Source organism: Lissotriton helveticus, chromosome 11 (genome assembly GCF_964261635.1).
Source record: "Lissotriton helveticus chromosome 11, aLisHel1.1, whole genome shotgun sequence".
Lineage (NCBI taxonomy): Eukaryota > Metazoa > Chordata > Amphibia > Caudata > Salamandridae > Lissotriton > Lissotriton helveticus.
The window spans coordinates 730,572,460-730,585,655 of NC_136072.1; the positions used below are offsets into that span (position 1 = coordinate 730,572,460).

Genomic DNA, 13,196 nt, shown 5'->3' on the forward strand with positions numbered 1-13,196 from the left:
GGCTGTTTTTTGCTCTAACGGTTTCCCTTGAGTTTGTAAAGTTACACACACAGTGTGTTTTAACAAGCAGACTTCTTTTAACTTATTGAATAATTGACCTGTGGATCTATTTATGTAACAGCTACACTAACACGTTTTTCTGAACTCAGTTTGAATGTTTGTCCCTTCTAAAATGCACCGTCAGATTCACGACAGTCAATTAAATGTTGTGATTCCTAGACTGTGAGCTGCTCTTATGATTGCAGTCTTGTATCATTTATGGTAGTTAGGGTACTTTACTTGTTAAGGTCAATGTACAGTACATACATCAAGTTTCAAATGTTATCAGCTTTATGATAGTTTAGACTTTTTATATATTGAATTACATTTACATAATTTGATGGCTTAACTATTCACGTCTGCCTTTAGCAGATACTTTTTCCTTGGAGAGAAATCCTTGCCTGGCACAAAAAACATGGGTTCCCTCTGATCCTAGAGTGGCACTTAGTCTTTCACATGAACACATATTTAGGTTAGCAAGCAAACTGAAATAGTTATACGAATATACAGTTATGTTTGGGTCTTTATCTGCTGCAACATAGTGCCGCACTCCTAAATAAATGCCCTTTTTTACGCCCCTAAACCTAGGCTTACAAATGTGATCATTCTACAACACTTGATGTTTTCCAATTTTGTAAATCCACCGTATGATCGTAAATTGCATTAATCCTGATTCTTTGAATCAAGTGTGCAGTTTACATGTGTCAAAAAGTAAGTGTATCCGTCCCGTGGCATAAGATTTGTTGCCCACCATGCCTCTCCCGTTCCCCTTCTTAGTCCTTCTGATGGTAGTCATGAGGAATGCTGCCTGTAAAAGAAATACTAAGTCTATCTTACACTTTGCTTCTTTTATCCCGATTTTCCTGCTCTTATAGTGACCAGCAGCATCTTGAAGTTTGGGCAATTAGGGTAAATATTTCAGGTTTCACGTACTGTGTACGTGTAACAGTACAGCATTGCCGAACTTGCATGTTTGTATTGATATATCTCAATCTCTTCACACATGCGGGTGTTCTATTGGTATGTATTGGCAGTCAGAAGGTAACTGGAAACAGCACCCTTCAGCAGTCCATCTAAAACTTCTCTTTCAGTCCAGAAACACCAACAATAGGAATATCCTCAATGCAAAAAAATAATTCTTCAGAACAGAACTGGAGAACGCCAAGAACAGAGTTCGCAAGCTATTCAACCTGGTCAAACATCAATCTAACAAGCGGGCTAAAACCTCCAAAGAAACCCCTAAATCTCTAATTTCTTGCGAGGAATTTTCCTCCTACTGTGACAAAATCACTGAACTAGGAAATTAACTCAATTCTGCAACGCACTCCCAAACTGTCTGCTTTACCTCTTATCTCCACATTGCCCTCCCACATTTCACCCAAAAACCTAGAGCACTGGTCCTACTTTAAAGTCTATGACGAACACTCTGTCTAGAAAATTCTATCTTCCTTAAACCCGAACAATAACTACAACGATCCTCTCCCTTCTAACTGCCTAGCCGCCGTCTCTCAGGTAATCGGCCCTTCTTGGACTGCAATCATTAATGCATCCCTACTACAGGGATCGATATCTGACTCTCTCAAAGCCGGACAAGTCGTCCCCATCTTAAAGAAACCCAGGCTGGATCCTGCTTCCCCTGACAACTATAAACCGATATCAAACATCCCACTCCTAGCGAAAGTGCTGGAGAAATGTGTGCAACAGCAGTTGAGCCAATACATTATCAACTTCCACCTACTTGATGACTTTGAATCCGGGTTCAGACCTGGACACAGCTCTGAAACCACCCTCATTCACATTGTGGATGATGCCTTCTAAGCCCTTGCCCAAAGCAAAACCTGTCTCCTAATCCTCCTAGACCTATCCTCTGTGCTAGATCGGTCAACCACAAAACCCTCCTGGACCGCCTCCAACTCCGAATAGGATTGGATGGCATCGTTCTTAAATGGTTTAGGTCCTTCCTCCAGAATCGCTCACATTGAATCCTTATCAACGGCAACTTATCCGCTCCCTCTCTGACCAAGGATCAACCTTGTCTCTTACCCTCTTCAATCTTTACCTGGAACCACTCACAGAGGTGCTACGCACAGCTAACATCCCCTATCACATATATGCCGACGACACACAGATCTACATCAATATCTCTTCCCTGAAAAGATTCACTCCCGGAATGAGGCCTTGAAGCTGACTGTGCATTGGCTCACCTCTAAACATCTCAAACTTAACGCAAAGAAAAACTGAATTTTTTCTCATCTCCCCACCCAAAACCAATTCAGACTCTCAGGAATGGATCAAGGCTATCACAGCGTTAAATTGCCCTCCGACTATTGTGGACTCTGCAGTCTAGGGTTATTCCCAGGGATTTAGCAATTTGAATATATATGCATGGCAATATCAATTCCATGGCCAAAACTGCCAGATTTCACCTGAGCTACCTAAGACACCTGAAACCTTTCCTTGACACCACCGACCTAAAAATGGCAACCCAGGCACTAGTCCTCTCCAGACTAGAATATGGGTGCTCTACCCTCGCAGGTCTACCTAAGAACTGTTTGGCCCCATTGCAAGCCTGCCTAAACTGGCTTCCTCTTGAGGCCAGAATCCAACTTAAGCTGGCTTGCATCACTCTAAAGGCGCTATATTCCAAGACCCCAGCTTTTCTCGTCCAGAAACTCGTGATATCCGGAGGATCCAGAAACTCACGATCCATTAGAGACCTTTTGCACCAACCAGCACGCCTGCGGGGGAAAAAATGTACAATCGGGCCTTCTCTGGGGCCGTCCCATGAATATGGAACTCACTCCCGCCCACCATCCGAATACTTCCATCTTTGGCACACTTTATAAAGCAGGCCAAATCTTTCCTTATGGGCAAACGCTTGCATTTCAATCACCTTGACGATTTTTGTTTCTCCTTCTATTCGCCATTACCCATGGCTCTTCCGGATGATACCTACCTAGCACTTCTGGGCATCCCACCCTGGAATTGAGACAGCAGCTGTCTCATATAATGTATCTACCTGTTTTTATCCCACCTGTATCTGGGATATGTTACTGCCTATTATTTCTTTCCTTGTATAATGCATCTACTTGTTACTATCCCAATTGAATACTCCCGTCCTAAGACTGTTTGTACCACCTGTCAACCCTGTAAAGCGCCCTGATACCCTCACGGGTCTGGTTCGCGCTCTATAAAACTCTAAAATAAAAAATGTAGGAAGCAACCAGTTACTCGACACAAACCGGAAGGGCTTTGGGCATCTGAGCTGTCTTTCGAGGCTCTTCAAGCAAAGTGATTTAGCTCAACATGAAATTCCAATGCCTTAAATGCTGTTGCAAAACATTGAGTCATATCTAAACCAGACAAAGAAACACCCTTTTGGTAGCACGAATCTTCCTTCCTGTGCAACATATTGAAGTGGGCCATTCAATCAGGCTAAATCTGTCTTAAAGGGGGTTCTGTTGGCAAATGATTCAGATGAACAGGGAAGAAATACGTTTCACTAGTGAAAAGTTGGGATTCTCTGCTTTTAGCTAGATGGAGGTAGGATTACAGTTGGGATGGTCTTGTGATCCATGCTTTTGGGGATTTTGTATTCTGCTTGTTGCCTAAGCATGGCTTTAAGGAGTGGGAAGATCTATGCACTGAAGAACGAGTCTACGACTAGTGTTGTTAACTGCATTGCGTGGTCCTATTCTGTTAAATAGATTTATTCTTTGACCTCGTCAGTGGTGCTCAATGCTCTTCGTAGGTCTTTAAGTTTACCACTCGTCAGAAAGAATAAAATTTGCAATGGTGAAATCTTCTGTTTTATGTAAAGTGGCTTTAAATAAATACATTATTGCTCACTGCTTTTTATTACTGTATTTTCTGATCCATCTTGAACATTTCACTCTGACAGCCTTTTAGTGGGTTTGAGAGAGCGAGTTGAATCCTCCTTGCAGATTCAGATGGAGATGCCAATTTCCTTGCCATTCAACTTGAAACATGCTTCTGATTGTTCAGATGATTCATCACTTTGCTCCTGGCAGTGATGTTCTTGAAGTTTTTCTCTATCGGGCGTTAATTGAAAGCCATCATTTATTTGACTAGAACAGTTTCATTTACTTTGTGTCCTATCGTCTTCCCGACCGCTAGCCTGTTCATTTTATTTTAATGTAAATATCTACTTGTTTGCGAGTTGTAAATTGTGTGCCTTACTTAATATGAAATATCCGGGTTTCATAATTAGTACTCAATTCATTTGGAACGTCTTCATTTTCCTGGGAGATAGATGTCATGTTTGGTTAAAGTGAATTTGTTTTCAGTAGTAAACGTTTATTTTTTTGTCTGTCCTGGATAGCTGTTGGTATGGCAGGTGTTTGTGGATTTCCGATTGAGGTGTCAATATATCTTGTCCCTCACATGTACCAAACGTTTAGCTATTGATGAGACAAACCAGATGCTAATTGTCTTTTTGTCTTTAGGTGCTGGAGGAGGGAACGATATCCAGTGGTGTTTTTCTCAGGTTAAAGGGGCAGTAGATGATGATGTTGCAGAAGGTAAGATCTAATCTGGCATATTTACCCGTCTGAAGCTTTTTTTTATTAATATTTTTTTTAGTTAGAAGTTGGATAGATCAATAAACAATTCAACTGTAAATATTCTTTACTTGAATTTGTGACTGCAGAACTTATCACCCTGGAGAACGATTTCAGTTGACACGTTTATCATGTGTAGTGTGTTCAGTTTTTTTGTTAATTTTTGTATGGCCTTTTGCACTATGGATAGTTATTAATTTTTTTGTTTATTAAAATGATGACTGGGGTTAGGGGGCTGCAGTGTCTCCTCGAGGCTACTTTCGTGTGGTTTGGGAAAACGTGCAATTATTTAGCTTGTTTTTTAAGATGCCATTTTTTAAGTCTATCTTGTCCACGGAGTGTGTATACAACTTACTGTGGAAGTTGGTATGCATGTTTTGTATAAGAGGATGTATGCATGCATGGAATGGTGGTGTGTGTAATGTGGAATGGAGCGCAGTGCGGCAGTTGGATAAGGGATCTGAGTGAGACCCCACTTGTATTGCTCTGTCAACTTGTATATTTAATAAATATTTGAGAATATGCTCTTCATTACAGGGGCAGGAGCAGTGTTGATGGAGCGAAAATGATAGGCCACATTTTATGGTCTAATTGGAGTTGGTGAGGGACACACATTCAGCGGTTACAGTCAGCCATTATTAATATTTTGATGCACACCTGGGAAGTGCCATGAGTTCTCCTTTATTTAATTTTATAATCCACTTGGCAAACGGGCCTGAGCATGGCTTTCTCTTGTTGGATCCTCTTTCAAAGGACGCCACCAATGTTATGTCCTCTCTGGTGGCCGTATTGGATCGGTCAGTCCACAGTTAAACTGGTCCCCCCAGTCCATGAATATTTTTGTAAGTGAGATCTGCTTTGGATGCCATATTGTTTAGGACAATTTGATGAAATAGGGAAATGTAAGGACTGGGTACTATCTAAGATCCTTGTATTCAGTTGAAGTTGGCAATAATTTCCCATTCCGTCCTCTGATTAGCTGCACTGCTCAAAGTACACTGTGTAACATTAACTTGTTGTAACCCTCGGGTTGTGGCACACCACATAATTTTGACACCTGTGCACTTGTACTTCCTCTTTGACCACCACGCCTGTTAATAAATTTGCCTACGCCTTCTGTTTTAAAGTACTTTACTATGTCAAGTACTGTATTAGAAATATGTGATATGTTTAAGTGTTAACCACCACCTCCATTTTTGTGGATCACTTCTGTTTTATGAAAAGGGACACTGTAGTAATACCGAACTCTGTTACCTACAATCTGGAGGCTGGCAGCGGGGTGGTCATAATATAGCAACTCAAATCAAACCTCAAGATTTCCCCCTCACCCCACTAGAATCTCTACACATGTAATGTTGTAAATGGATATGTTGCCACTACTTCTACCATGAGATCAGTAGCTGTCAAGCCTTCTTGCCTCGGGCCACTTGCTATATCCCAGTTAGAAATTAGTATCTGCTGTACCCCTGGTAAAATAGGAAGTAAGAGTTGAAATTCAAGGTACTTGGGGCATGTCAGTTCACTAAATTCGGAGCAGAAAATTGAAGTAAAGGGGACAGACCTCTTGGAATGTCTCAAATGTAAGTGATGCGGAAAGTCCCTTTTCCCATTCCCAGTAGATGCCATCATTTGCATAGCCGGATAGTGTAGTTGGAACCCTGTTTGAGCCTCAGAGAGAGAGAATTGCTTAATATGCCACTCCTGGAGCTAAAGCCATTTCCTTCCCTAAACCCATTTCCTTCCCTCACATCACTTTTAACGGGCATGTTAAATTGTTGGGTAGACCCCCAAAAATATGTGCTGGAAAACGTGGAATCTGAGCACTCTAGGAGTATTCTGTCTTCCAGAATCCTCTCTCAGTATCGAGTCAGCTTTGGACCATTCCAGTTAAGATGATTAAGGTGCTGGCGTCCCTGCATACCCTCCAGCATTCTTTACTAAGTTTAGGACCCCATTGCTCTATTTGGGTGGGAGTTGGGTACCAGCAAGTAACCATCTTGACAGCAGACTCTGTACTTGACGTATTTCGTGCTGTATGCCTTGCATGGTAGTAGATATCTTCCTATTCCTTGTGTGTGTCCGCCCCCGTTCTGTTTCCCTCCGTGTCTGGCATGTGCTTTTCCCTTGTGGGAGAGGTTGTGCTAAAAGAGCATATCACTCTGATATCGAGAGCCTGTTATAGAGCCATTTCTCAAATGGCATTAATGGTCTTTGTGCATGCGGTTTAATGAAGGGATATCTCCCAATGCCTGATCTGATTGTATTGTAGGACATCTAATTCCAGGAGGTCATACTCTTCTTTAAGTATGTCAAAGTGAATAATTCCTTGCATGTCAAAAAAGCTACCTGTCCTCTTACAACCCATTTACCACTAGTGGAAGCAGTCTGCCTGTAGGCACAGGGTAAAACTTGGGTTGGCAAAGATTGGGTGGGGGGACGGGGTCATTGGTGATGGAAATTTAACCCTTTGCACATCAGGGCGAAGTCTGGGCGGTGAACTCCGCTCGCGTAGTTTGCAGAGTTTTCTGCATTCCGCGTAGCTCACAGGGTTCATCAACGTCAAGTTGGCAAATGCAGGAGAGGAAAATTCACGTCCTGGCAAGGTTTTTCCTTGTTTGCGATCGGCAACATCAAGTTGACGCGGGCGAAAAATCAACCTCCCGGCGATTTCTCAACACGTGTGTTCAGATTTCTCATTGCGAGTGGTCGCGTATGCTTGCGACTGGTCGCGTTGAGAAACCGCCCGCTTGCGTTGAGAAAGCTGCCGCCCGAGTAAAAATCTACTCGAGCGGCTGAAGGGAAGCAGTGCCTGCTTGCGCTGTGCATGATGCTGTTCAAGATGATTGCACAGTATGGATAAGCACCTGGCACTGAATCACTGCGGAGCTCTGCGTAGTGCGACAGTTTTTGCACTTCACAGAGTTTCGCTTAACGGAACTCCGCGAACTCCGTCCAGGTATCCCAGAATAACATTATGGGCCAGTTATAGGAGAAGAGTACAATCCCCTTTCCCTCTGCTTTTGGGGCAGCCAGGGGACCTTTTGTATATGTCTCTGCTATTGCCTGGACCATGAAGCACAAGTAAAGTCCTGTGCCTCTCGGCCCTACTCCTCGGTCTACGTAAGTTGTGCTTCCTGGAAGTACTGTGTAACATTAGGGACCCCCCCAGTGCCCCCTCAGTCGGTGGAGTGTTTATTCAGGTAGGGTCTCCTCCCATCCCATACAAACCTATTGATCTCCATTTGCAGTGTCTGCTGCATGATTCGAGGAAGGGTCAGTGGTAGGGATTGCTTCATAAAAGATCTTAGGCAGGATGGTCCTTTTTAGGTCGAGCTGGTCCAGCGAAGCCTCTTTTGTTATCCAATTGCTGGGAAACTGGGACAGGGGATGGGCACGGGCAGGGCCGTCGGCGATTTCACCATGTGTGCGCGCACTTTCACCCATGCGCTGTGCACATCTCCTGTCCCACTTCCAGAGCAAGTCAGCCTCCTGCAAGCAATCGCACACACACACAGACACACGCGCGCACACCCACCCCACTCACCGGGCTCTTTCGTCTCTGCGCTGCTACAGGCTCTGTCACTCCGCCGCATCTCCTGGCACACGCGGGGCTTCCCTCACTCAGGGAAGCCCCGCACTTGCATCGGCGGCCTCAGCCGCCACTTCTGCTCCTTCTGATCGTCTCCTGGCACACGCGGGGCTCTCCTTCAGGCATGGGAGCCCCGCGTCAGCACTGCTCCCGTCACTCCTGTCGTGGGGCAGAAGTCCCGCCCCACGACAGGCGTGACGCTCCCGAACTTCTGGTTTTCGGGCCGGCGGCGGAAGCGTAGTGCTGTTCTTCGGAGTGCACGGACATTCAGACGAGGCGCAAGAAGGTGAGCTTTTGTGTTTGTCCATCCACCTTGGCATGTCTTGAAAACAAAAGGTGGGTGGCCCAAACGCGGTAGTAAAAGGCACCCTTCCCCTCTACTGGAGATAGCATGCACAGTATTTTTTACCCACCCTCCTGCAGCATCTTACAGGCTAGTGCGCGCCCACACAGACTCCGAGGCCATTCAAGAGCTGCACTAGAGAGGACTGACCCTCAGGCAAATACAAACCTTGCACCAGTCGAAGCATGACTGTTACAGGGAGTTGTTAGAGGGCTTGAGGATTCCATGCTCCCAGTGCTTGAACTTTCCCCACTGAGGGTTGATCTCTGCCAGCCAGATCGCCAGTGTGCGGAGGCAGTTAATCAGTTCAGACCCAAATATTGTTCCACGCCGTTAAGTCACAAAAACCACACCCGACAACCACAACATCGCCCAATGTAATGTTTGAAATACTCGAGCAAATGCATGCGTGTAAACATCCAGAAATCGAAAATCGCCATCACAGGGCTCTGGACGTGCACGTTTCCTCGCGTTAGGCCTAAGCAGACTGGAAGGCTGGGGACGAGGCCAGGTGAGGGGAGTTTCAGGGGCTTTGGAGGAGGACAGTTGGCCTGCCGCAACCTCTCCCAGCTCTAGCAATGGGAGGCTTGCCAACATGTCCGCTGGTCCAGCTGAGGGCTGCTAGCAGATGCCAGACGTCCCCTTTCCCACTGATGGCCAACACAAGGCAGCGTGTAAAACATGCCTTGGGTTCTTCATCACTAAGCCCTTCGATGGCGCTCTGGCACTAGGCCCAGCACCCTGGCACTACTTCATGCGCCCAGCCCCTCCAGACACCATTGATTGAGGCCCAGGGCCACCTTGGGCTTCTGCTGCCTCTTGTCCGAGCGGGGAGGCTGTTGGAGCGGATAAGCAGACCACCTCGCGTGCTTGTGTCTGTGTGAGGACTGTGGAAATGAGACAGAAGGGTAAAGGCTGAAAACAGGAGCGGTACGAGCCACAAGGGGGCAATGGATTGGTCACTGGGGCTGTGATGAGTTGTGGTGTCTGATGAGACAAGGACCGGAAATGGAGGCGCTGTGGGTGTCTGACTGGCCTATCACAACCCAGACATTGGGAGTGAATCCGTGAATGCTCAGGGTCAATATGTGTGTGAGGGTTCTAATCGCAGAAGCTTTTGCCTCATCCAAGGTAAGAGGGTAACATTTAATTGTGCTATGTAAAATCACTTAGATGATCCGGGGACTGCACGACAAGTACCTGAAAGGCACAAGTTCGGCGTGCGTGGGAAGCGCAGCGAACAAACTCCTTCGCCTCCGTTTCCATGTAAGTTTTATATGCATCGGTGCGCTTTGGTGGCCGGCTTCACCTTTCATTAAGACTGCTGAATGGCTGGCCCACGAGCAGAGGGCAGACTCCAGGCCTCAGATCCAGAATGGAGTAGTGAGGCCTACACTGTGCAGGCTTTGTAAAAAGGAATCTGTAACTTGCACAGTCATTGTTGCGAGGCGGGCGTGATGACAATGATACTAGTGAATCATGACTAGTTGTCATGTCATGCACACCCTATAAGTGGTCTAGGTTCTTATTATAGATGAAGTAACATTATAGTCTATCAAATCAGAGGTTGGTGTGCAGTGTGCATCCTGAACCCATGTATCCCAAGGTGCTTTCATATGCAATTATGGAGAAAAAAAGTCGCTGGGGGAAATAGTGTACTTGCCAAATATTAAACAATTTTGTCATTTGGGGGTGATGAGATTGATTTTTAAAAAATCGTTTCACATTATGCACTTCAGCCACTCGATATGAAAGTTTTCTCTCTTATTTTACATCAAAAGTTGCTGCTTTGTCTCTAATTCCTGGTGCATAAGATTGGAGTGTGGTGGTAGGCAGAAGCCCTATGAAAAGTTTTGCTCCAGTGTCCAAGAGGGCCTAAAACTGAGCCAGAGACAGTCACCTTGACTCGCGCCGCCCTAGCTCGAGCTTTCGATGGCGCTCACCTTAGTCTGGAAAGAGACTGTAATCCCCGACTATTTGAACAGCGTGCAAAGACTAAAACAATTTAACCAAATCGAATGCACGATAGGGCCATCATTTTTGTAAAATTTAATGGCGATGAAGCCCTGTACTCTAGTAAGGAGCCAGTTTTGTCGCTTAGCTCAATTAGGTGTTCCGTTTTGTGCCATGCCTCTTTACCCGCCTCTGATGCATGTCTGCACAATTATCTTAAAACACAACATACTTCTTTGTGTGTGTCAGAAAGCGAGGACAGAAATTGGAGATATCTATTCAGTGGTGCGCTTGCGCTCTCTGAGGTAGAGACAGTGAAGTACATGTTATAAACACCAGAGGATGCGCGGGCTAACAGCATTGACAGCTATGCTCCCTTAACACAGACTGAATCCGGGCCTACTTCCGGAGCAGGATTCGTCTTGGTCCTGCACTAATCTGATTATATTATAAAATTGCAATCCAGGGTTCTCGCCTCTCTCCGTCTTCTTGAAGTCCCTGCGGCCTAGCAGCCCCTATACGTCTCTCCTCTACCAGCGTCCCGGGAGGATTCATGGCGGGACGTGATGATCCCTTAGCAACATGTATGTTCTACTGACGCATGTGGACGTGCATATATGCCACAATGCCTTGTCAGGGGTAGTAAGTGCTATATGCAGGACTCGAGTCGGGGTGCCACGCGGGTGGATGGCGTCCCCCCCACTTATTTTACCGGGAGCTCGATAACTGGAGCAAATGGGGCCACACATTCACTCTTTGGTCTCTCTGGGCCGTGATAGGAGCTCATTTAGAACGTTGCTCATGCGGTTGCTTCTCTGATGCAATCGCATCTAAGGGGTGAGTGAGGGGAGGCAATGAGTCTGATGGTGCAAGCCACCTTTAGTGATGTCACTTCCGGTCATGACGTCAGCGTCCCCCAACTTCTTTTAGTAGGACTTGTGCCCTGGCTATATGAATGCACTTAGAATATATGTCCCGCCGCTCCGCCATTCAGAGTCCTTTATTCCAGAAAGCGAAGCCTCTATTGTTATCCACTTGCTGGGAAAGTGGGACAATGGATGGGCATGCGCAGGGCCGTCGGCGATTTCAGCATGTGTGCGCGCACGTTCACTCATGCGCCGTGCACATCTCCAGTCCCACTCCCAGAGCAAGTCATCCTCCTGCAATCAATTGCACACAGACACACACGCATGCATACACACACACACAAGCGACCCCCCCCCACTCGCCGGGCTCTTTCGTCGCTGCGCTGCTACAGGCTCCGTCACTCCGCCGCATCACCTGGCTTCCCTCACTCATGTGAGCCCTGCACTTGCATCTGCGGCCTCAGCCGCCACTTCTGCTCCTTCTGATCGTCTCCTGGCACACGCGGGGCTCTCCCTCAGGCATGGGAGCCCCGCGTCAACACGGCTCCCGTCACGCCTCAATGCAACATACACTCCAAATACCACTCAGTGCCACATAGTTACACGCCACATAATTACACTCTATCGCATCACTACAGCATCACACACCACCACCACAGCATCATTCAGGGGCACCACAACATCACTATGCGCTACCACAGCATCACTGAACGCCACAGCATCACTCGTCACAACAGCATCAATCTGTGCTACCATTCAACAACTGGTTCAAATATGTTCTCTCAATGTTTCAAGCTTTATTACAAATGTCACAAAAAGATGTTAATATTTCACTTCTGTTCTTGGATTTTCGTCACAATAAAATACACTGAACATAATCTTTACAAGTTATTTACAAAAGTTTAAGCTATTGCCATTATAAATTACAGTAACTTTTATTTAAGTATTATTAAAAGAAATTAAAAGCAATTATTTGTAATATCAATACATCTAAGTCATGTAAATACAACACATCTTGTATTACAAATGCTATAGGTGTCACATTTGCAAAAGTTAAAAGTATTGGCATTGTAAATGACAAAGCTATTAATTTCGCTATTTTCAAAACCAACACATAAATAAAAAAATTGTCATTTACAATACCAATAGCTCAATCTTTCCTAATGCGAGACCTATTGCATTGCAAATGCTTGTTAGGATGGACTACGCGCCCAAACCAGGAGAGCCTGTACTGCCATGTCATGAAGTGGTTAAGTCTTGTCTTCACTTGTTTTAGGAGTACACTGTAGTTAATCTGGGCCGTTTTGGACGCTGTGAGTGTGCACACCCAAATATGATAAGGAGTTCTCCATGCTAGTGGTTGGATTTTGAGCACATAGCTGATCCATTTGGATCTTGGCGACTGTTAAGTTTAGGACCTGCAATTTCTGTAACAGGCATAAAAAAATTGTAAAAATGATAATAGACCTGCATGTCTAGTGACTTAAAACAAATCTACTCAACCTAATTATAATGCTCTTTACCCATACACAGGTTTAAAATTCTGTGATCCTGGACTTTATTTTACTGAGCACCTTCAAATACCCAAGTTCAGCATGTCTGTTGTACACAAAACACTTTCGTTTTATTTTAATAGACAAAGCTTTTTCTCCATACGCAGTGCTTAATTTGTAAATAAATAAGTGCCAGGGCTCTCGTCAGGAGACCACTGCAGCTTGCACCCCACATTGTCCCTTCCATGCTGCCAATGATAGTAACAACAAAACTACTAACCATCACACTCCTACAAGTGTAAAAATTCGTACTATTCTAGGCCCCCAAACCTA

The 13,196-nt window shown here is 45.3% G+C and overlaps 1 protein-coding gene across 1 annotated transcript in view; it reads left to right on the forward strand.

Moving 5' to 3' along the window:
* The window catches only part of PPP2R2A (protein phosphatase 2 regulatory subunit Balpha), a 511,441-nt gene that overhangs the window by 11,237 nt on the left and 487,008 nt on the right, over positions 1-13,196 (forward strand). The window contains exon 2 of the mRNA XM_078666610.1: positions 4,506-4,580. Within this exon, the coding sequence (XP_078522736.1) occupies positions 4,506-4,580 (75 nt within the window). The remainder of the gene's footprint in view (positions 1-4,505; positions 4,581-13,196) is intronic.